The sequence below is a fragment of the Mytilus edulis genome, chromosome 11 (genome assembly GCF_963676685.1).
Source record: "Mytilus edulis chromosome 11, xbMytEdul2.2, whole genome shotgun sequence".
Lineage (NCBI taxonomy): Eukaryota > Metazoa > Mollusca > Bivalvia > Mytilida > Mytilidae > Mytilus > Mytilus edulis.
In genome coordinates, this window is record NC_092354.1 from 61,879,848 (window position 1) to 61,906,365 (window position 26,518).

Sequence of the window (26,518 nt, forward strand, 5' to 3'; positions counted from 1 at the left end):
GCAAGAATATATATCTAACCCATAAATTGTTTTTATGTAACCTTAAAAGATCTCTGTTAATTAAGTTAAAGCAATGAATGTTTAAATAAGACAAATATTTGTACTCACACAAATTTCCTAATCAAACCAAGGGCCTAATGCAAAAAATATTTTTAAGATTTTTTTTTAAATTGATGAAATCTCTTTGTTTTTTTCTTTAATTATAATAAAAAAGTATAAATTGAATTCTTGTTACTTTACAACTTGTCTTGGTGTACAGAGTACTTAAATAAGTTCAATAGATATACTATTTAGTTACCTAAAATATTTCTTCACATATTCATGAAATGTTGGTATACAGTCCTGTAAAAATAAAGCAAATTGATCAATCAGTTTTTAGTTCTTCAATTTCAAACATTTTCCTATACATCTAATTTTAGAAAATTTGGCAAAGAACATCTGACAAAATTTGATTATTACCCCTTTAAATGCTGAACCTGTATCAAATTCTATTATGCACGCCCTCAGTCCTCAGTAAAATTAAGAGACAAATGAATTTTATTATTATTAAAGCCCAATGCTTGATGAACTTTTCAAATAATTTATTTATCTGTTGAGAGTTGAAAAATATCATAATACAAGAGTTATAGTGGTGGAATCTGATTCTCTACTGATTTTTATATATTTTTTTTTTTAAACATTTGCAGAAAGTTGTGCTCTTTATATGTCATGTATGTCATGTCATCAGTTAAAGTCACCTTTTTTTTATGACATCACAATAGGAATTTCAGAAGAAATCAAGAAAATTTAATGTCATAATTAAAGGACCAATCATTTGCTTAGAATAGATATTTCACTGGTGATGGGAAATATTTTTCTCATACCTCTCAAGAAATGTAAAATTAGCACAAAAAATAGAGAAATATATATAACACCTACCAAATGGAGGTTTAGAGTTTTTACAGATATAAGTTAACCATTTGAGACCTGCTGAAACATGTGTAATCTCATCTCTATAAATAACTTCTAAATTAACAATCTACAAATACCTACCAATGGAGGTTGAGAGTTTTTACAGATGTAAGTAAACCATTTAAGACCTGCTGCAACATGTGTGATCTCATCTCTATAAATAACTTCTAAAACTTTCACAGACTCTGGATCATTATTCTTAGCAAACTTTTCTAAGGTCTTTGGTTGTACATCTAGGCCTCTGAAAAATTAAATACACTTTAAACTAAACAAGAATGTGTGCCAAGTACATGAATGCCCCACCCCCACTATCATTTTCTATGTTCAATGGACCATGAAAATGGGATAAAATCTCTTATTTGGCATTAAAATTAAAAAGATCATATCATAAGGAACATATCTACTAAGTTTCAAGTTGATTAAAGTTCAACTTCATCAAAAACTAACTCGACCAAAAACTTTAACCTGAAAAGGGACAAATGGATGGACAGACAAACCGACGGATGGATGAACGAACGAACGGACACACAGACCAGAAAAAATAATGCCCATAAATGGGGCATAAAAACCTTTCAATAGTGTAAACTATCCAAAGAATGAAGATGACTTATATGTTTGGATTCACATTTTAAAGTTGCTTGAGGAAAAGCCATTGGTAAACCATGCATATAAGGTTATTTTCACATTAGAGTTTTTTCTTTTTGTTTGTGTCTGTAGAGGGGGCTGGTTAAATTTCAGTTGTTTTCATTATAAGAATTTAAGCTTTAAATAAATAGAAACTTTGCAGTTACTTATAAACTTAATAAATATTAAAAAAATAACAGCATTTCCTAAAGACAGTGTATTCTATCACTACAAATCATAACAATTTCTATATCTTTGACTGCTACCTTTGGAAGACAATACTTTATGGGTATTAAGATCAAAATATTTTTTTTTATTTTTTGTTTCCTTTTTTAAGTTTAATAAAAAATAAAAATAAAAATGTGTCTGAGGACATAAATGCCCTTGCTTAAGCTTTTCAACAAAATTTGAACTACAAAAGAAGATAGAATGATGTTTAGAAAGAAGTATGAACTGTCAAAAGTAACACATAATGCCTCTGTTGCCTATGGAAGGTGCATAAAAAAAGCATACTCTAAATATTGAGTATGACATTACCTTGCTTCATGTACCATATGAACTATTGCAAGTCTTGCCAGTAAACTATCACAAGTGTCTGTGGCAGAATCCCATAAAGCTAAAAATAGAAATAGTTAAAATAAAATAACATAAAGACAATGAAACAGTTGTTAAACATCTTACTCAAAGTTAGTAATAAAAAGCATGTACACGAAGCCAAAATAGAACAGTTATGGCAGCCATGAATACCAACATTCATAGAGTGTACACATCATTTTGATTATCTCCCCTTGAATGTCATGAAAAAAGTTTTACTCCCTTAGTATCACAGATTTGTTAATAAGGGGTTAACCTATAATGTGTATGCATTTCTCCAGGAATATGATCATGTTTTAAGCAACTTTTTGTCAAAAGTAATACCAATAATTAAATCTTGTATTTGTTTCAGTGTTTGCTATTTAATTAATGAAGAATATTGTTCATGGTTATTTATATATAATGTTCTCATACTTAATCTTGTTAAGAATTACAAATTCATTAATAATCAATTATGGAACTCTGTGGTTTGAAATTTATAAAGTGATTACAAAGATTCTCAAGACATTTAAATGATAAATAAAATACAAAATATCATCAATCATAATGAATAGTCAGTGCATCACTGCATGCATGATTGAAAAAGAGTATTAATTAGGGGAGGTAATAATTCAATATAATATGGATTGCTCCCCTTTGTATGTTGACTTTTATCAAATTATAATTTATCAGGGCTACACCAAAAATTTATAGGGGAGGGAGGGGGGGGGGGGGGGGGGGGGGGGGGCGGGGTAGTGAAATGCACTAAAAGTATGAATTGTAGGTGTTTGCATTGTCCTTCATATCTGGTATTATAATGGTGTTAGAGGTGCTTAATTTTAAAAGTACCTTTTATCCCCTTATGCATTAAATTCAGATCTACACTCATATGATTCTTTAGATTTGTTGATATAAAAATTTCTCCCCTTCAAGATTTGGAATACATGTACTACTATGCCACAGCCCAAATAGGGCTGTTTCAAAATATACTAAGTCCCCCCCCCCACCTTAACTGAAAGGAATTTTTAAAATTTAATGTGGGTTGTCAGGGTGAAAAAAAGTGCCGTCCCTGGGGGAACATAGTATTTTCTTGAACAGCCTTCAAATAAAAAGATGATGGTAACATTTACAAACCATTATGAACTGGCAGAGCTCCGAAATGACTACCAAGATCTTTCAGTCGTGTACTTATCATACCATAGTGCTGAAATAAAAGTAAACAAACACAAGATGAAGAACAGCAATAAAAGTGCTGTTCCTTTGCTTTTTGTGTGTTTTCTTGTTGTGCATGTACTGATTTTGTCATGGGTAGATACCCCATACCCTTTGAATTTCTATGAGTATGTCCTGGAAATCTATGCATTTGTTACTTTGGTTTAATCCACTATTACCTATCCAATTTAATATATTCTATCAAGATATTCTAATTAAAATTTTTAAAGTGGTAGTAATTATACAAAGGAAATGGAGGTATATACAGTAAAATCTTACAGCAGTTACTTAAATTGCTTACTTTTAAATAATAATTATCCAATACTGTGAACTCATTTACTTTCGTGGGTACCAATTATTGTGGATGGGGGAAAATTTGCATTTTCTTGGATATTTTAATTCATGGTTTCCAAAAAGTCTGCATATAATGATACAACAAATTTGTAATTCGTTGAACATTTAAATTCGTGGTTTGCTTGTCCCAACAAAATCCTCGAAAATAGGTATCCAACAAATAATAATGAATCCACAGCACATAGTTTTTTGTTTTGCTTTTTTTAAGAAAAAGGCAAATTACCTTGTTACCCACTTTACCCACATATCTGTGTAACAATCTTTACTCAAATAAATGAGTGTATCGAAATAAAGAAATTTAGAACTTGTAAGTTTTTTTTTAATTTCTCTAATATGACTTCAAATAAATTTTGAATGAAACAGTTGTATTTTTATTGTGTTGCATGTAAAGGTATCAAAAATGGCCTATATACTATACTCTGTTTTACCCAAAACAGTCCCATTAAAAATCTATTTTTTTTCGTAATGCTACCGCAATTTTTCCTGTATTAAATAAACTGTAATTTTAGAAGTTATTGCATGCATTTATTATTGCGATTTTATTTTAGACTAAATGGGATTTTTTTTATTTTTTTGCTATATTGAAAAAAATCCTGCACATGTTTAATTCATATAAAAAAATTCAAAATGCTAGTTTACATTATTGTGTTTATAAACCTGTTGCATTTTAATCAATAATAAAAACATCGCAATAATTTCTGAATTTACAGTAGTTACCTTTGCTTCATCTATTGCCACCTGTATAAAGTCATCAAAGAATTCTTGTGGCAACTGTTGACCATCCACCGTCACATGGGCAAACCTGACAACAATATCCCACGACAAATCTACAGCCCATTGTTCTATATTAGCTAGGGAATGCAGATTGGATATTCTGCTGGCCTGTAAAAATACAAGAAAAATATAAGGGCTGTTCCAGAAAATACTATGTCCTCCTGTATTTCAAATACAATCACCCACATAATATTAAAAAAACTTCCCTTCTCTGGGAGGGACATAGTGTTTTCTGGAACTGCCCCTAGTGTAAATGTCAGAATTTCTGTTCAATCAGCATAAAATAAACTAAAACAATTTTCATTTTTTTTTAAATTTATTAATCATGTTAATAGGTAATTGATGATTACATGAGGTTTTCTTCATGAGGGTATATTGGATACGAGCAGAAAATAAGCCTTCCAAATTAAAAGGCCACAACAGACTCCTATAAATGATGTTGCAAGCATTCTTAACACGCAGAGACCATTACATTCCTCTAAACTAATTAACATGATTAATGAATTTAACTACCCATTTTCTGTGCAGACATGGCTACGAATGTTTACATCAAGTATAGTCAAACATTTGCCCCACTTTAGCTATAGATGGTTTTAGTTCCAGTCAAACAAGATCCTAGGGATGGCACATTTCTATATAATTTTTGCAGTTATCAGTGTTGAATATATTGATATTTTAATCAAATAATGTGAATTTTTTTTTTGTTATAGGATTGACATTTGTATCTTATACCACTTTTTATTAATTCACTATTTTAAATTTTTTTTTACCTTTTCAAGGTTTTTTGGTTTTACTTTATATAATAAATATATACTGTTCTTGAATCAGTAATACAAATAAATGATAATTACCAGACTGCCACCTTTTCCTCTCCTCTTTTCTTTTCCAGGAGCTACAATATTCAGTTGGTCTGCACGTTTTGGTTGGTCAGGTGGTATCATGTGACCAAGCGTAGTTATCTCCTTTTTTTGCCATTTTTCACCAACATCAAATGTTAACTTGATCTTTAAGAAATGTAGATAAATGTATATACAACAGAATTTTATTCTATGTAAAAAATATGCAAAACACTTGTACAAAAGTATAATTTTTCTTAAATGGACATCACTAGAGAGCTGTAAAAGTGATGCCTCCAACATGTTCAAAATGTGTAACTACTTCTATTTGTTTTCACTCTTACTTCATATCACTTTTTGGATTTTTTTGCCAACTTTGTGGTTATTATTTTTTAAGATTTTTTGACATAGTACTAGGTAACAAGAATGTGTCCAAAGTACACGGATGCCCCACTCGCACTATCATTTCCCATGTTCAATGGACCGTGAAATTGGATAAAAAATATAATTAGGCATTACAATTAGAAAGATAATATCATAGGAAACATGTGTACTAAGTTACAAGTTGATTGAACTTCAACTTCATCAAAAACTACCTTGACCAAAAACTTTAACCTGAAACATACACTATCTTAGGTGGGGCATAAAAATGGTGTATTTTTATATACATAAAGATAGATTTAACTTTTACATATTCACAAGGATTTATATTGGCATTTGTTTTTACTTATCTCAAAAATTTGGTGGTTTACAGTAACTATATATCTAGTAACACCTTCTTTTTACACCATACTACCCTTTTCTATAGTAAGGCATGCACCAATAAAAATTGCAAATCAAAACTACCTTTCTATATGGGTCACCTGTGTTTAGAATCTTGACAGTCCAATAATTAAGGGTGTCTGACATAAAACTAGACTAACCTTTTCATCAGGGTCTCCTGTGTTGAGAATCTTGACAGCCCAATAACTAAGGGTGTCTGACATAAAACTAGACTAACCTTTTCATCAGGTTCTCCTGTGTAGAGAATCTTGACAGCACAATAACTAAGGGTGTCTGACATAAAACTAGACTAACCTTTTCATCAGGGTCTCCTGTGTTGAGAATCTTGACAGCCCAATAACTAAGGGTGTCTGACATAAAACTAGACTAACCTTTTCATCAGGTTCTCCTGTGTAGAGAATCTTGACAGCCCAATAACTAAGGGTGTCTGACATAAAACTAGACTAACCTTTTCATCAGGGTCTCCTGTGTTGAGAATCTTGACAGCCCAATAACTAAGGGTGTCTGACATAAAACTAGACTAACCTTTTCATCAGGGTCTCCTGTGTTGAGAATCTTGACAGCCCAATAACTAAGGGTGTCTGACATAAAACTAGACTAACCTTTTCATCAGGGTCTCCTGTGTTGAGAATCTTGACAGCCCAATAACTAAGGGTGTCTGACATAAAACTAGACTAACCTTTTCATCAGGGTCTCCTGTGTTGAGAATCTTGACAGACCAATAACTAAGAGTGTCTGACATAAAACTAGACTAACCTTTTCATTAGGTTCTCCTGTGTTGAGAATCTTGACAGCCCAATAAGTAAGAGTGTCTGACATAAAACTAGACTAACCTTTTCATCAGGTTCTCCTGTGTTGAGAATCTTGACAGCCCAATAACTAAGAGTGTCTGACATAAAACTAGACTAACCTTTTCATCAGGTTCTCCTGTGTAGAGAATCTTGACAGCCCAATAACTAAGAGTGTCTGACATAAAACTAGACTAACCTTTTCATCAGGGTCTCCTGTGTTGAGAATCTTGACAGCCCAATAACTCAGTGTGTCTGTATCTTCTATACTTTCTGCTATTTTTGGTTCATCACCTAAAAACTAACACGGATGAGAGCAATACATTTAGCTAACATAAAACTTTCATTGCTGTAAAATTTAGGTAGACCAGAGTTTTGTGAAACAATGCATGCAGAAAAACATTTCCCAAAATAAATCATGATGGTTGCGGGTTTCATCCTCAGCCGTGTCAAACGAAAGACTTAAAATTCACTGTACACACGTATTTAAGAGTAAAAGCAAAGGGTGGTCAGCTCGAAGTTAGAATAATTTCTCTGGGTAGGATGACATATTTTTTTGCAGACTATTACCTTGTGAACTAGCCTGATAAAAATCTTGCCCTGTGTGTACATAGCAAGGTTGATATTCATATCACATTATCATATGCGTGTCCTGAAGATGTATTTAATTAGCCACAGGTCATTCAACTGCCCTCTAACTATTCTTTGAGGCAAACAGTTTTATTGGGGGATTAAGCTGAAATGCAGGGAAAGAACCACAACCTTTGACAGGAACAAGGTCTACATGAGAAGCAGTGTAAAATAAATTCTATATAGGTTTATAATGAAGTACGGTAAAATAATACATAAACAAGAATGTGTCCCCAGTACACAGATGCCCCATCTGCACTATCATTTTGTATGTTCAGTGGACCGTGAAAATGATATATAAAAACTCTATTTTTGGCATTAAAATTACAAAGCTCATATCATAAGGAACATGTGTACAAGGTTTCAAGTTGATTGGACTTCAACTTCAACCAAAAACTTTAACCTGAAGCAGGACAGACGAACAAACGAACGGACGGATGGACAAACAGAGAAGCAGAAACACAGACCAGAAAACATATTGCCCATAAATGGGGCATAAAAATCCCAATAAATGGTCTTGTTGGCAATCATAGCTCATCTTCTTATTTCTATGCAGAACAAGAAACACACAAATTTTCTTTTTAGGCCACACCAATTTGATTCCTTGTTCGACGGACCCGCCCGCACCTATTTTTTTCCAAACAGAATTTTTTTATTTTTTTTATATTCCCGCTACCCGCATCCGGAAATGTAATCATGTCCATTTCCCGCACCGTTTTTTTGTAAATATTATAAAAAGATATCAACATTTGTTTTTAAAATCACAGTCTAACTTGTATATAACGATTTTAAACATAAAAGCTGCACCCCACCACTCTGTAAATATCTGTGAGAATATTTGTTTCAGCATGAAACCTATTTATCTAAAGCGGGAGTGCTCCGATATAAATTAATATCAGCGGGAATACCTGTAAAGAACAAAAAATTGGTTACTTTCCCCCTTACTAATATTCCCTATCAAAAAATGTTCGTTGTTAGAAAAAGTACAAAGAACTTCTGAAGGATTTGCCTTCAACTGCAATTATATTGTATGCTGGCGAAACAAAACTATCCATAGCCCCTGCATGTTTATGCACCTGTCCTTATTGATTGAGGGGCCTGTCGTTCAGCAGTTATCGTTTGTTGATGTTGTTCATTGGTATTTTCCCGTTTGGATATACATGATATATAAATTAGATCGTTGGTTTTCCTGTTCGAATTGTTTACGCTAATAATTTTGGGGTCCTTTACAGCCTGCTGTTTAGTCTGTATCAAAGCCCTGTGTAAAAGGTCGTACTTTGACCTGTGTTTGTTATTATCAGGTTGAGAACAACCCTCCCTCAGACAAGGGGTCATTTTACTATTGTAGAAAAGAAAATAGAAATACCAAGGATTTGTATAGTTCTTCTATACAAAACCTTTGAAAACTTAGAATTTTGTACTCAAAAAAAATTAGCCACAGGTCATTCAACTGCCCTCTAACTATTCTTTGAGGCAAACAGTTTTATTGGGGGATTAAGCTGAAATGCAGGGAAAGAACCACAACCTTTGACAGGAACAAGGTCTACATGAGAAGCAGTGTAAAATAAATTCTATATAGGTTTATAATGAAGTAAAATAATACATAAACAAGAATGTGTCCCCAGTACACAGATGCCCCATCTGCACTATCATTTTGTATGTTCAGTGGACCGTGAAAATGATATATAAAAACTCTATTTTTGGCATTAAAATTACAAAGCTCATATCATAAGGAACATGTGTATAAGGTTTCAAGTTGATTGGACTTCAACTTCAACCAAAAACTTTAACTTGAAGCAGGACAGACGAACAAACGAACGGACGGATGGACAAACAGAGAAGCAGAAACACAGACCAGAAAACATATTGCCCATAAATGGGGCATAAAAATCCCAATAAATGGTCTTGTTGGCAATCATAGCTCATCTTCTTATTTCTATGCAGAACAAGAAACACACAAATTTTCTTTTTAGGCCACACCAATTTGATTCCTTGTTAGACGGACCCGCCCGCACCTATTTTTTTCCAAACAGAATTTTTTTTATTTTTTTTATATTCCCGCTACCCGCATCCGGAAATGTAATCATGTCCATTTCCCGCACCGTTTTTTTGTAAATATTATAAAAAGATATCAACATTAGTTTTTAAAATCACAGTCTAACTTGTATATATAATGATTTTAAACATAAAAGCTGCACCCCACCACACTGTAAATATCTGTAAGAATATTTGTTTCAGCATGAAACCTATTTATCTAAAGCGGGAGTGCTCCGATATAAATTAATATCAGCGGGAATACCTGTAAAGAACAAAAAATTGGTTACTTTCCTCCTTACTAATATTCCCTATCAAAAAATGTTCGTTGTTAGAAAAAGTACAAAGAACTTCTGAAGGATTTGCCTTCAACTGCAATTATATTGTATGCTGGCGAAACAAAACTATCCATAGCCGCTGCATGTTTATGCACCTGTCCTTATTGATTGAGGGGCCTGTCATTCAGCAGTTATCGTTTGTTGATGTTGTTCATTGGTATTTTCCCGTTTGGATATACATGATATATAAATTAGATCGTTGGTTTTCCTGTTCGAATTGTTTACGCTAATAATTTTGGGGTCCTTTACAGCCTGCTGTTTAGTCTGTATCAAAGCCCTGTGTAAAAGGTCGTACTTTGACCTGTGTTTGTTATTATCAGGTTGAGAACAACCCTCCCTCAGACAAGGGGTCATTTTACTGTTGTAGAAAAGAAAATAGAAATACCAAGGATTTGTATAGTTCTTCTATACAAAACCTTTGAAAACTTAGAATTTTGTACTCAAAAAGAGGAGAGTTACATCATATTTTAAACAACTTTTCTAAAAGAGGGGTCCACTTATTTTGAATAATATTAAACTGTTAAAGTAAATGTGTTAACATGGTTCAAGTCCAGGAATATTACAAAATTCTTGGACATGTTTTGACCATTTAATACCAGATAGATATATAGTTCTTTGAGAAAATATGAGCCCTTTTGTACAAACAAATATATTATAACTTATATTGATCCCTTATAAAACATGTAAAAGGGATATTTATAACATTAAGGGGTTGTCCCAAACTGATTATGACTTGGATGGAGAATTGTCTCATTGTCAGTCACACATACATAGACCAGATTTAATTATTTCTTGGTGAACAGGGAAAAAATACTTCAGAAATTAAAGAAATGTCAAAGTACAAACTTAATCAAGCTTTAATATTGTCAAAACCTACTATTTTATGTTTACAAAAAAAATTATAATCGCTCGCCTTTACTTTTCAAGCTTCGCCTCAAAAATTAAATATTTTTTTATTAAAATTTTCAAATCGCTCGCTCGCCCCAAATTTTGGAGTCCAAAATCCGTAGAACAAGAAATTAAATTGGTGTGGCCTTATCATCATTTTGAAAAATAGAATTATATCACATATTACATACACTAGTTCTTACCCTTTCTGGCAGATGTGGGACTCACTTTACTTGGTTTTGAATGTAAGTCTTCAGGGTAGTTTACATACACTTTGTCTCCTACTACTTCTACTTGATAAACTTCTTGCTAAATAAAGAAATAAAAATGTCAGTTTCATGTTTCTATCTGTTCATCTTAGAACTGTTAACATTGTGAAATATATATCAAAATCAATGGTATTAATAAATATATTAGAGGGACGGCAAGACCCTTTTCAGGACTCCAGGAGTGGTGTTTTTAAGCTCAGGATTTTGGGATTGATCCTTTCGGGATCCGGGAATTCTTGTTTGAATTTCAGGATGTCGAGATTTAAATTTCTTTAAATTCGGGACCTCAGGATTTCATCATTGTTCATGTTTTTAAGCCAGAATTTCGAGATCAGGACCACTCCGAAACCCCCCTCTTATTTGTACATCAATGCAACCCACTGACCTTAAAGGATAAAAGTACAGACATAACAGATAAAATTTGAAAAAAAGTTCAGTATCTGCAAACTAATTATTAAATATGGAGTATCTGTTTGAAGTTACTGAACTTCAGTAACACATGGACAATATGTGACCAAATTATTTTTGGGGGATGAATGGACAGAATTACCAAGGTCAATGCAATATTTTATATCAAGATTGATTTTAATTTGGCGGAAGCCATATATACTTGGCATTTAAAACTAGAAATCCCAGTCAATCGGATTGGAATTTGATGCACTCCAAACTTCCTTTTGCAGGGTTCAACCTCACAATCAGTGATACAGCAAATGAACTACTTAGCTTGCCCCCCTCCCCAATGTTATATACTCTTAGGTCCAGGGACACAAATTTTCATTTGATTTTTGTTGTCTGTGCTACAAATAGAATCTCTGTGTGTAACTTGCATATTTTGGGGATAGAGCAGGTGTGATTTTTTTAATTTGCATTTTTTGTCTAAAAGAAATGGATTATGAAATAATTATAAAAAAAGAAGATGTGTTATGATTGCCAACGAGACAACTCTCCACAAGAGACCACTCTGTTTGTGGGCCTGTATATTCATATCAGATTAAATAGGGGTCAACAACAAAACAAAATATTACATGTAGTCCAGAGGAAGAGATTCCTGTTTTCAAGTCAAAATCATAGCTGTGCCAAGGACAGACAATCTTCAGTTCTCCATCAAAGTCTTCTATGTCACCCTGCTCCAGTGGTCCACCTGTAAAAAAAATACACATCTATGTACAGGGATGATTCCAGGTGCTTTCAAATGGGTGCGTTGAACATCAAATTGGGAATTTTTATTCTAATTGGGAATTTTTTAAGCATAAAATCTAAGACGAAATAACATTATTTTCCTGTAAAAACGGCAAACGTATATTATTAAGTTTAACCTGCACACTGATGTTCATGTAAGTTGTAACATTTTGAATAATTCTGGATGCGCTACTGTTATTACATGAATATCATTGAACATGATGCACTAGTCTATCATCTTAGCTATAGTTACCTACTAGCATGTCTAGGCCTACTACAAAAACATATATTTCAGCTAACATAAACCACTGAAAAAAATCATTCATCGGGTATGTTTTCAACAGCAGGTCATCTCTACCTTGATTCAAATGGATTTCAAATTGAACTGGTCAATTGTCGAATTCAGAAAAGCAATTACAAAAGTTCATATACTAAATTGATAAGATATTTAAAGCATTGGACCAGTGTTCTTTAAAATTATTTGAATCATCTTTAAAACTTTTGAAATAGTTCCATAATGATGACATCGTATTTCATGAATAGTCTATCATCAACATTATTTTCAAAAAACGCTCAAACTTTTTGAGGAAATAATTTCTTTTACAAAACAAGTTTTTATCATATTATATAACCAGCTTTTATCATATTATATAACCAGCTCTGCTGGGCGATCTGCTTTTACGAGATCGGCGCCCATTAAACTTTATCCATCAATGTTATATCAAAATTTGAATTTTCTCTCCGCCGAGGTCTGCTTTGACACCCATTTTTATCAACCTGCTGGGCGATCTGCTTTTACAAGATCGAATACTCCTATAACATATTAATCAAATGAATTCGGCTGATAAAATTGTTTGCCACATTTTGACATAATAAAATCGTTGTTAATGTCACATCTATAAATATGTATTTTTATGACAATAAAGATTTGAATTGAATTGAATTGTTAATAAAATGCGATCGTAAACATCATTCTTACCCGGATTTTAAAATGTTTTGACAACAACTATGAAAAATTATAGTTGCCTTAATCGGTGACAGAACCTTTTCCGGATATATTGATTTTTATTTTATTTTCCTGAATTGGGAATTCATTTTCATTTTTTTGGGGCCGCTGGCCGATTTAAGGGCCGCTCAGCGGCTCTAAACTATATAGTGGAATCATGCCTGGTGTATATCATCCAATTTCTACTATTTTATATAGATTTATTACCCATAATCATATGAACTCATACATCATTAAACACTTTTACTATTCAAATTGCTCAGAAATGTTAAGAAATCAATGTAACAATACTATTGTACAATAAATTGATTTTAAAAAGTTTGTTACCGGTACACAGATTTCAGTTTTATTCTATGTTCTCTATGCACTTATGTAGGGTTCAAGAGAATATGAGGTTGAGCCACATGTGAGTGTAGATTGGGATCCTAATTTTTGTACATACATGCTATTTTAAGCCATTTATCTCTATTTTGTAAACCATGGTCCAGTCCATTCAGTGTAAAACAAGAATGTGTCCCTAGTACACAGATGCCCCATCGGAACTATCATTTTCTATCTTCATTGGACCGTGAAAATGGGGTAAAATTTCTAATTTGGCATTAAAATTAGAAAGAACATATAATAGGGAACATGTGTACTAAGTTTCAAGTTGATTGGACTTCAACTACATCAAAAACTACCTCAACCGAAAAACTTTAACCTAAGGCTGGACAAACGGACAACCGGACACACAGACCAGAAAAAATAATGCCAATAACTGGGGCATAAAAATTCAAATAAAATATTTGACTAACCTTCATGTGAACATGCAGCATCCATACAATAAAATGTATTTTGACCTGGTACATAAATCAATACAAGATCCTCCCCATCTTCTGCATAAAACCTGAAAGTAACCAGAGTATTAGATATGTAAGACTGTACCATGATGGCACTCCGACCTTGACCTTCTGTATAAAACCTGAAAGTAACCTGTATTAGATATATGTAAGACTCTGTTCCATGATGGCTGACTCTGACTGTGATGGACTCGCTTCTAATTGTCCGATGGTTTGATGCTGTAGTGTGGTTTTTATCACGCTGAAGTGTGATGGTGGCATTTTGAAACTAACTTGTTAATAGCTATGACAAAGGTGGTAATGCTGAAGTGCAATGATTTACACAAATTACCCGCAGGTGCTTCGGTACCGTAAATTCAGTGGGTAGGTAGGTAGGCATTTCCTTTCTTTTCTTTTTTTCGATGAAGATAAATTGAATTAGTATGTGTTTTACTTTTAGTCTTTGAGCCTATCTGATTAAAAGCAAACTTTTTCCCATCAGGACAATAGAAGATTTTGGTTAAACAGCTGTTTTTTGGGTAGGTAGGGTTATCTAGAGTAAACAATCATAATCTTTTTTATGGCCTTATCAATTTCATAAATCAACTATAAGATTTGTTACTGAAAGGAATTAGCAATCAATTGCAAGATGCCTAGAATTTCGAGACCTAATTACCTTTGACATTTATTTTTCTTTAAATCTGTTACTGAACCTAGACACTGCCATCCACTGTCTTTAACCACTGTTTTCAATGCATCAACCAGGTCAACTTCAAATCCATCCTCCATATCAATCTTACTTATAGTTGTAGTACAATGTAGTATCACTCTGTAATCTGTCAAAAGTCAAGTTTTTATTAAAACATCATAAAAAGTTCAGCAATGTTCATGTTTATAAAGGGGCATAACCCAAGAACGGTAAAAGTGACATCACCCAATTTGAACTTGATCTGTATTGTGTGGTAATAAGCATTGTGTATAAGTTTCATAATATTTGGTTGATGCAAGCTTATGTTAGAGAACAAAAACCAATTTTGGGACCTACCGCCGGACGTATGGATGGTTGTACAGACAGACAAGGGTAAGACTTAATGCCTTGGCTATGACGGGGTCATAAAAAGATGTACAGCCAAATGTATTATCTCATTTACAGCTGACTTTCTCATGTGCAACTGATTAATATAATCTCATAAATTTACATAAAATATAGTTCACTCCTGTACAGCTGACTCTTGCTTTCTCATGTACAGCTAGCTGATTGATGTAATCTTATCTACAGCTGACTCTTGTTTTCTCATGTACAGTTCAGTGGCAGATCCAGGGAGAGGGTTCCGGGGTTTAGAACCCCCCTTTGTTTTGGACGATCAGTGCATTTGAATGGGGACATACATGTATAGTTGGAACCCCTCCTTTGTCCTAGATTGGAAACTCCCCCGTTTAAAATGGCTGTATCTGCCCCTGCAGCTGTCTCATGTTTTCTCATGTACAGCTGATTGGTGTAATCTTATGTACAGCTTACTGTCTTAAATCTAATGTACAGCAGACTTTTGAAAATAATCTCATGTACAGATAACCCCCTTATCTCATGTGCAGCTATAACTCCCTTATCTCATGTGCAGCTAACTCCCTTATCTCATGTGCAGCTAACTCCCTTATCTCATGTGCAGCTAACTCCCTTATCTCATGTGCAGCTAACTCCCTTATCTCATGTGCAGCTAACTCCCTTATCTCATGTGCAGCTAACTCCCTTATTTCATGTGCAGTTAACTCCCTTTTCTCATGTGCAGCTGACTCCTTGTTATCTCATACATGTGTACAGTTATGTGACTCTTGCTATTTCAGGTGTTTTCAATGTATTATCTTTCATTTCTAATAGTGGCACTGCTTTGTCTGTGTGATGTTTTATGTTTCTTTAATAAATATGATGTGGCCACTACTTTAAACCTCGCACCATTATGTTATTGTTCAATTTATACTTTTAAAAATTAAGAATGGAAATGGGGAAAGTGTCAAAGAGACAACAACCCGACCATAGAGCAGAGTCAACAGCAGAAGATCACAAATACAAATGTAGGTCTTCAATGTAGCGAGAATCTCCGGCAACCGGAGGCGTCTTTCAGCAAAATACAATTAAAAATAAACAAAAATACATATTAGTTCAGTGATCCTTGAGTCAGGACGCCATACTTAACTCCAAACTATACACAAGAAACTAAAATTTAAAATCATACAAGACTAACAAGGGCCAGCGGCTCCTGACTTCGGACAGGCGCAAATATTTGTCGGGGTTAAACATGCATGTTTTTTGAGAATCAAAATTCAAAAATAAGTACCGTAAGCAATGAATTTGGTTGTTCAATTTGACATATATGCTTTTTATGTGATTCTTTGTTAAATATTTGTTTGTTTTTGTTCTGATTGAGATTGTGAAAAGGTGATGACCTAGTCCAAATAATTATGAGGTCTGGCAAGGCTGGCATCTCAGAAAAAAAATTAAAATAGCCTTGCCAGATGTCATAATTATTTGGACTTGTGATGACCAAGGATTTGTATAGTAAGTCTTACTATACAAATCCTTGTGATGACCATGATTCTGGCATGAATCAATATGACTGCTGTCATGGCTGTTTCAATTTCATTTTGAATCGTTATTTTACTCACCGGTTAAGTTTGACATATGTTGCAATATTTTGTTTATTAAGACAGTAACAGTTTGATGGACAGCAACTTTGTACAAGCTTCTTTTTGATAACTCCAACGCCAGCAACATGAGCAACAGATCTTTTTATAAAGAGGTTGCAATGGCGAAATTTCAGAAACTGACGGACTATGCTGGTGTTAGATTTCATGAATTAAGATCTTTATGTCTGTCGAAACCAGAACATTTGAAATCAATGTAGAGTTTAAAATTTCAAAACTTATAAAACAAATATATATCAGAAATTCATGTGTTTTGCAAATTATCTCCCTTATGAATATTATAAATTTCGAAATAGGACGGTGAAAAATACGGATTTTATTTATTGCTTAGGATATATAACAAATCGCCCCACTTGAAAATCGTCCCATACCTAATCGCCCCAGTTTTTTCATTAACTCGCCCCTCTTTTTTTTTCTCGAAAAATCGCCCCACTTTTGTTAACCAACTAGCCCTGCTTAAGAAAAAAAGGAAAATCCCATTGGAAATAGGACGATTGGATAACTTGCTCAATTTATGAAAATGGTAAAAATCCCTTTGAAAAAAGTAAGTAAGTATTAAAGTAAGTAAGTAAAACTTTATTTGGATTCGGCATATTGACAAACAGTACAAATATAAGCTCTAATGAGCTTTTCACCAAATATAAAAACATATGCAATAACAAATAAAACACGGTATGATGCTATAAATAATAAAAAGCCGAGCACCAAAAATTAACTCTTAGCAATAGCATATAATTTACATGTATCTTGCAAAATACCAAAACATATATATGAGGCACTACATTTTTTAAAAATTTGTAGTTTTTAAGAGCAAAAACATTCTGTTCCACTCCAGGACTGAACCAGTGTACATAGATGCAAGGATTTGTATAGTAGTCTTACTATACAAATCCTTGATAGATGTAATTAATATCATATTTTTATTGTAAATACTGTCCAGATTATTTCCCATCTCTTTTGTATTAAAGCCAGAATTGGTAGCTACGACGTAACCATACAGATACAGATAGAGAATCTCCCAAAGGACCGACAACTCTGCATGGGAGATTGGATTATTTCCTGGACTTTTACTTTTGGCCAGAGGAGTGGCCTCCTGTCTGTTTGAGATGCGCCCGAGTCAATTACACTTTACTATAGAGTTCGACTCGTAACGGGAAGAAGAAGAAGAAGACTTTTAACATGTGAGAAGCTGTTAACAGTCCTGAAATGGTCTGGTAAGCTATTCCATAAAGAAGTAGCAGCAAAACTAAAAGATTTTTTTTTCATATGAGGTAGTTCTTACCTGTGGTATTTCCAAAATATTACTGTATGTAAAAGAATAGTTAGTGTGTTTAATTTGGAGTAAATTTTGTAAACATACAGGAGCCAAATTATTTAAAATTTTATAAGTGTCAAGTGCCATTGTCCTAACGCGTCTTACTTGTAGGGTTGGAACCTTCGCGTTCTCAAGAAGAGTTTCGGAGGATGATAAGTAGTTGTCATATACAAATCTTAATGCTCTCTCTAGTATTTTTTCAAGTTGTTTTGAATTTTTCTCTGTACAAAAATGCCAAGCCAAAGAGCAAAAATTAAACTGATTACTCAAAATAAAAGTATGAAAAATTGCAAGTTTATTTAATCTGTTTAAAAATGATCCAATTCTCTTGAGAACATTCAGCTGTTGTGATGCCTTTCTACACAAGTTACTTATATGTGCATCAAATTTTAGTTGGTAATCAATATCAATTCCTAGTAACTTTACTGTTTCTTCATATGATAAAATATTTTGCTGAATTTGTATAGATTGATTTTTTGCAAAGGTTCTTTTCTCTCCCAATATAGAGCCTTGGGGTATCCCTTTTTGGATGTCAGCCCAGCTACTCAGAACACCGTTTACTTTAATTTGCTGTTTTCTATTAGAAAGATACGATTTTAATAAGGATACTGAATGTGGAGAAACACCATACATATGCTAGTAATTTATCTAGTAAAATTTCATGAGCTAAGCAGTCAAAAGCTTTTGATAAACCCATAAGAACTGCAGCTTTAGGTTTTTGTCTAAAGCTTTACGCCAGTCTTCCCGTAATCTGAGCAACATAGTCTGACATCCATGTCCTCTACGGAAAGCACATGTTTAGATGGAATCAAAGAAATCGTATAATTGTATTTCAAATATCTGTATGTAAAATTTTGAAAAAATGGGGAACATACTGGGACTGGTCTGTAATTTGATTTCAGTAGTGGGTCGCTCTTTATATGTAAGGGTGTAACTTGGGCTTCTTCAAGTTCTTCTGGAAATATGCTCGTGTCCACAATCAAATTTATACGACTGGTCAGCTGAGGTGCAACGACAGATTTACTTACTTTAACTATTTTTGCTGGTATCCCATCTGCTCCAGTTGCTTTTTTCACATTAACTTTAATGATGATTTTTCCACTTTTTCTGATGTCACCTTTAAATTTAAAATTAGCATCTGCTTTCAAGTGATTTTGTTCAGGTATGGCAGTTATGCTATGATTGTTTAATGGATCATATATAACATCATTTCCTATCTTCTCACCAACAATATCAAAAAATTTTATTAAAAATATCTGATACATCTTTTGAATTATTTATAATTTTGTTTTCTTCAAATAAAATAGTCTTTTGCCCTTGGGATTTGCATTTTTTTTTTAAAAGAAAGGTTTGCCAACTCTCCCCACTTGTGAAAAATAGATAAATTCTGACGAATTTAGCAATGTCAACTCGACAAACTAGATGCAATCCCGTTTTCATGATATCTATGCTCATGTCCAACTCATACTGAATATAAAATGTGTATGGGATCCTATAGGATTCGTGGAACCAAGTGTCTTGCCTACTTTTGCTGTTAATCACACACTTAACAAAATTGAGTAAAAAAATAAATAACAATATTCCTCTCGATACTATCTTTTGATTGTCAGAAGCTTCTGTCCAATTTGCAAGTTTGGTAAAAAAAAAATCCAGGATAGTTTAAGAATCTAAAAAAAAACTTTTTAAAACTTTAACTGCAGACTGTACGTAATGTTAACTGGAAGAAAACCTAAGTGTATTTATAAGTAAAATACGGGGAAAATGTGGGTTTTTTTTGGACAAAATTTACTGCTGGATACTATTTTATGATTAGAAACATGCTTCTGTCCTAGTTTGGTTCAAATCCAGGATAGTTTAAGAAAGTTATCAAAATTTTAAAAACTTTGACCACAGAGTGAATGTAATGTTTCATCGGAGATAACAAAGTCCATTTATAAGTAAAATACAGAAAAAGTTTATTTTTACAAAATTTACTTTTGGATACTATCTTATGATCATAAACAAGCTTCTATCCAAGTTGGGTACAAATCCAGGATAGTTTAAGAAAGTTATTGTGACAGAAAGTTATTTGACCAAAGAAAGTTAGTTTGACCAACGTGAAGTTTACTTGAACTAAAAACTGGACATGAAAATAATATTTGTAACGTCAGCTATGTCCAATATTTATGTCAAATATCTGTCACAATAAAGTTATTAAAAGTAGTAGGTCCGGTAAGGAAAGAGTGAATGTAATGGTTCCTGGCAGAAAAAACTCTTAGTCCATTTATAAGTAAAATACGGAATTTCCATTTTTTCAAAATTTACTTCTGGATACTATCTTATGAACATAAACAAGTATCTGTCAAAGTTTGGTAGAAATCCAGGATAATTCAATAAAGTTATTAAAATTTCAATACTTTTACCACAGAGTGAATATTTGTGGACAACGCCGACATCTTGTCACTCCTTCCAGTTCTATAGTTTAAAAGGTTTGAAACTTTGAATACTTTCTCATTAATGATAACATTACAGACAGGAGGGTCTTTTTGGGTAGTTGTTTTGTCAACATCAACAGTGATATGTAGTATATTTTAACGAATAATTAAATATGACTAAAATATATATGATATGAAAGTGCGCATATTGTGAGGATTTTTCAAAATCACCTGGATAACTAGATATGGCTGAAGCCCCCAGCTGCTTTGCCATGTGCATGAGTATAGTTCCACAAACTTTTGAAACAAAAAGTGATGCTGAAGTACAACTTGAAACTGTTGTGTTTTTTTTTGTTTTTTTTTTAATGAAATGTGTCTGTAAGACACCAATTATGCCCCCGCCTGACCATACATAATTCATCGCAGGGCATTAAAATGCCTGTCATTATCAAATATTGATGAAAATCTAAGTCCTATGCACTCCTTTATTATGCGTAAATATCCTACGAAATACTAAAGCTGTAGCTCTCAAACTGTATGGGGAGGGGAGTTGGCCATACAAACCATGTTCCCTTTAGTAGTGTGTTATGAGACTGCCCTCCGCAAGTAAAAGTGTGGAGCCTGTAATCCCCTCTAATCTTCTTAAGCCAGCTTATGGTACGATTTAAAGCAGCTTATGATGCAACTTTAAGCAGCTTATTATGCAATCAATCGGATAAAGATAATCCTTATCTTTTAATCTAGATTAGTGCTCCTCAATGTTTTTGTTCCTTTAAGCACATCATTGTGCAATCAATCGGATTAAGATAATCCTTATCTTTTAATCTAGATTAGTGCTCCTCAATGTTTTGTTCCTTTTTTTTTATCCCGATAAGAGTTAACAATTGCTAATTATAATATATTTGTTTTCGGATTAGAGAACCGAGTATTAACCCTTTTAATCCTGATTAGGATAAACAAATGCTAATTATAATATATTTGTTTTCGGATTAGAGAAACGACTCTTAATTTATATCCTAGATTAGAGGAATCCCTTTTGATAATTAACCAGTTGTTTCCAGACAATCAAAATCCAATTGTTTTCGAACTTAATTAGCGGATCCTTTGTTTGAATAAAGGGAATTAATTGTAACGGAAGGAGAGACAGGCTATTTTTTATTTTTACAGGAAATACTCTACACAACAGATTGCAAGAGAGAAGAAATATTAACAAACCGCTAACTGTATTTTCTAACAAACTAGTTGAGATAAGGATAGTTAAAAAAATGAAAAAAGTTTTTCTTTCTTTCTCTTTGTAAATTCTTGATATTATTTTCTTTCTTTTCTCAATTAGTTTGTTTAAAAATAAACACCTCGTTGTCTCATCTATATATAGTTTCTTTAAACACAAAATAATAACACATTTCATGTATTAATCATTTAATTAAAATATTATATTTTCTGTCTTTTTTGTTCCATTGCACATTAAAACAATCTTTTTTGGTCATCCAATACACTATCAATCAGGTCCACTTCCATTGGTTCCTAAAACATATATACAATTGTAATAAAGTATTCGTTTTTAAGTAATAAATAAAATTTAAATAAGTGATAAGAAAACAAAACAAAATATGATGAAATTCTTTTTTTCATTAAAACAAAATCGTTCTTTTAATCAGGTAAAAATACTAAAAGCTTTCCTTTATTCACTCACGTGTCGTCACCTTTTCACACTCTATAGAAATTGAAGATGATCGCCATGTTTTTGATTGTTGTCGTGAGTTGTTTATTGTCATTTAGCCATGAGGGAAGTGTTGCAACAAATACAGCTGAATGTTATAGAAGTGAAGACATATTAGATTGTTGAGATGATGCCATTAAATTCTTTAGTGGAGAGATAGATCCTTCTATCAACAGTGTGTTGATGAACCATATAATGAACAGTGATCAGATTGAAAATGTGCGCATGAAAGCCTCTTGTGTTTTCGAACTATCATTATCTAGTAAAGAGCTATGTGACACAGTGCAAGGGAAAATTATAGTGCTGAATGGGGAAGAATGTTTATCGTATGTAAGTACATTGTGTTTGATTAGATTTTACAAGTGAAAAAGTAGTCGAACGGTTAGCATGTCGACCATATTAGGAAGTTAAACCATATAAGGATTGCATGTGATATTTCTGTATACCATATTAGGAAATGTAAATCATGTGACCATCTAAGGAAATTAACCACGTGATATATAATTTGATGATATACAATAATGATATTAAAAAGAAATGAATTAATCATGTTAATGATGAAAATAAAAATTAAAAAATATATATTTTAAATACTCACATTGAGATATATCTCACTTGCTTGTTTTATATCTCTTTCTAATGTCTGTAATGATATGTACATGTAAATACATAGAAATGATGAAATAATGATCTCCTTTTTAAAGGAAAATAACATAGTGAGATATATGTCTAGGTAAATGAAGTAATCTATACCAAACATTTAATTTATAAACTTTTAAGAAAAAAAAATATCTTTATTTCATTAGTTATAAATTACATTTTTCTCATGTTAAAACAATATATTTTGATTATCATTATTGTAATATAAAGAACTACATTTATAAAAGAGTTATGCATTATACTTACATCTTCTTGTTCACTATTACTAGGAGTGGTGCTTCCACATGCACCATTGCTTTTACAAGCAACACTCTGTTCAACATCCATTGCTTCCTCTTCATTGGAAGATGTTAAATCAATAACTTGATTCTAAAAGAAGAAAAAAATAAAAAATAAATAAACAGTTAAGATAATGTTTACTATTCATTGTTATGGTTATCTTTTTCAGGACACAACCATTGAAACTTACAGCGAAGAAGATGTAACATCCACAGAAAAAATGCCACTAGGTAAGATATGTGTATATATTATCATATATTTAAGTAAAGACAATAAAGAAAATAAACCACACTTCTAACATGTAAATTAACATTCAAGAAAAAGAGAAATTTTTTTTATAGTGTTTGATAGTAAATATTTTTTTTTATTTAAATAGGAATAAGCACTATAATTGGGGTGAAAGAAGAAGAAGAAGAAGAAGAAGAAGAAGAAGAAGAAGAAGAAGAAGAAGAAGAAGAAGAAGAAGAAGAAGAAGAAGAAGAAGAAGAAGAAGAAGAAGAAGAAGAAGAAGAAGAAGAAGAAGAAGAAGAAGAAGAAGAAGAAGAAGAAGAAGAAGAAGAAGAAGAAGAAGAAGAAGAAGAAGAAGAAGAAGAAGAAGAAGAAGAAGAAGAAGAAGAAGAAGAAGAAGAAGAAGAAGAAGAAGAAGAAGAAGAAGAAGAAGAAGAAGAAGAAGAAGAAGAAGAAGAAGAAGAAGAAGAAGAAGAATATTATCATATATTTAAGTAAAGACAATAAAGTTAAATTTACAGTAAGAGTTGAAATGAATGAACTTTTCTAAAAATTGCAAAATCAAAAAAAGAAAAGTCACACAGTGATTAAAATACTTTTCAACTCTGACCATTGTTTGTCTTATTTATCAATAGATCTTTATTGACAAATGGAGCAGGATCTGCTTACCCTTCCGGAGCACCTGAGATCACCCCTAGTTTTTGGTGGGGTTCGTGTTGTTTATTCTTTAGTTTTCTATGTTGTGTCATGTGTACTATTGTTTTTTCTGTTTGTCTTTTTCATTTTTAGCCATGGCGTTGTCAGTTTGTTTTAGATTTAGGAGTTTGACTGTCCCTTTGGTATCTTTTGTCCCTCTTTTATGTTATAGTTTTAAAACTATTATGAGTGGAATAATGTCAATGAGATGTATACACACATGCTATTTTATAGCTACACACAAAATGGATTATTATGAGTGGAATATTGATTTTGAGAGGTAAACATACACACAAAGTATTCAAAGGTACACATTTATTGATTGTGATAAAAAAAAATACAAGGAGAAAAAAAAAAGAACTTTATTGGATATTTTTTCACTGGTTTAAAAATTCTCATTTTGTATGGATGTTTCTCGAGAGTTTGTTTGGATATAAGTTCATTATAACACAATGGACGAAGAAGTGAACAATCTTTTGGCACCGATTTATTACAATATAGAAAATCCAAGTTCTTTTTCCTCAGCTAGCAAACTTTATCACATTGTTAATGCGGATGGGAAAAAAATCGGTTACCACAAAATAAAGAGATGGTTAAATGCACAAGACAATTATTCGTTACAAAAAACTCCCAGACGTTCTTTTAAGAGATTACGTGTGTATACAACTGGAATTGGTAACTTAATGGACGTTGATCTAATGCAAGTAAGTAATTTATCACAATGGAACTCTGGATTTAATTTTATACTAGTTGCCATAGATTGTTTTAGTCGTCGGCTTTGGATGCAAGCATCAAAGAGTAAAAAAGGTGTTGATATAGCCAAAGCTTTTGAAAAAATCCTCCAATCAGCAAAGGTAGACAAGATCCGCTCGGATGTGGATGGGTGTTTCAAGTCGAAGGTTGTCCAAAAACTTTTCAAGGACAGGGGAGTGCGACATTGTGTTACTAAAAACGAGATAAAAGCAAACTATGCAGAGCGTGTGATACAAACCATAAAAAATAAAACTTTACTAAAAAGAGAACGTATCGGTACATTGACAACTTACAAAAGTTTGTAAAGAGCTACAATGCAACACCACACAGGTCCTTAAACTTCATAGCCCCCAACGATGTTACACCAGAAAACGAAGCGGATGTATGGGTTCAACAATGCTTGAACAAAAACAAAAATCACATGATAAGAAGGTACGACCAAATACTAAAAACACGAAACAGCTTAAAACCGAAGCAGATTTGAAGAGAAAAAAAAAGAATGCAACGACGAAAGAGGTACACATATAAAATAGGTTCTCTTGTTCGAATTGCTTATACGCGACACATCTTTAACAGAAGTTATAGTCAAAAATGGACGGATGAGATATTTAAAGTTGTGCGGAGATTTAAAAAGCAGAACATCAACATTTATAAATTGGGTTCCTTTTATAACGATGAAATGATTTTAGGTGAATATTATTCTGCTGAACTCCAAGCTGTTGATAAATCAGATGCATCACTCTGGGTCGTAGAGAAAGTTCTTAAAAAGCGTAAAAGGCGAGGGAAGACTGAGTTTTTGTGTAAATTTCAAGGTTGGCCTGATAAATATAATCAATACATTCCCGAGGAAGACATTCAATCACTATCATGAAAAACGGTGATATTGACGAGGAGCATATTATTTTCTTATTCAACAACCAATCAAATAAGTATTATCCCGAAAATACACCTTCAAATTTCAAGGTTCACCTAAGTGACACTTTGTATTTAGAGGGGAAGTGGGAAATAGCTGTTTTGGATTTTTATAGCCAGGAGAAAATTTCGACTGTTAAAAAAAAATAAACACGAACTATACATGTTTTGTGACGTGTGTATGGGTGTAAGCCTGTTTCACAATCAGTTTTCTCTTTTACGACGTGTGTATGGGTGTAAGCCTGTTTCACAATCAGTTTTCTCTTTTACGACGTGTGTTTCCTACACCAAACAATACTTGGAATTACGTTTTTTCTAACCCTATTTTCGTCCCTGTGAAAAAAACTGAAATCCGCGACATAGAAATACATATTTTCGACGAAAGTGGAGAACAAGCGTCATTTTTAACTCAACGTCTGTCCTGTACACTACATATTAGAAAAAGAACAGAGAAGCGTCAACGATGAATGCGGACAAAATGTACATTCCAAGCATGGAGAAGTGGTCAAAATATTACCAAAATGTTGTGCAGGGGAATAATAAAACGTATATAAATCACATGAAAAATACCGGACGTAATGGGTCTTTTATGATACCTATTCAGAACCAAAGATTATCGTCAACGTTGTCGAAATCTAACGAAAAGTGTAATCTTCGTCTAGTTAGTCCAAGTGCACAAATGGTTGAAATGGCTAAAGAGTCTTTAGAAGATGAGGGTTTGCAGATAAAAGGAAAAAAACGTAAACGAAAGACCAGTCCTAAGGCAAGCAGCAGTGGAGCTAAT

At 32.8% G+C, this 26,518-nt stretch overlaps 1 protein-coding gene and 1 long non-coding RNA gene across 2 annotated transcripts; both read right to left on the reverse strand.

Moving 5' to 3' along the window:
• Positions 1-298: 298 nt before the first annotated feature.
• LOC139496010 (uncharacterized protein HI_0077-like) lies at positions 299-17,015 on the reverse strand (the record flags this gene model as incomplete). Its single annotated transcript, XM_071284448.1, is given in 12 exon segments — positions 299-342; positions 1,033-1,192; positions 2,113-2,191; positions 3,283-3,352; positions 4,432-4,596; positions 5,340-5,492; positions 7,095-7,189; positions 10,989-11,094; positions 12,080-12,195; positions 14,034-14,125; positions 14,734-14,893; positions 16,719-17,015. Coding segments are annotated over 12 exon segments (1,349 nt in total), but the record flags the coding sequence as incomplete, so codon positions are not given.
• A 4,873-nt stretch (positions 17,016-21,888) lies between these two features.
• On the reverse strand, positions 21,889-25,239 carry LOC139496022 (uncharacterized). Its single transcript, XR_011657525.1, has 4 exons — positions 25,116-25,239; positions 23,113-23,235; positions 22,805-22,849; positions 21,889-22,010 (listed from the first exon to the last, which is right to left on the reverse strand). It is a non-coding gene; the product is annotated as an uncharacterized lncRNA (long non-coding RNA).
• Positions 25,240-26,518: the final 1,279 nt, after the last annotated feature.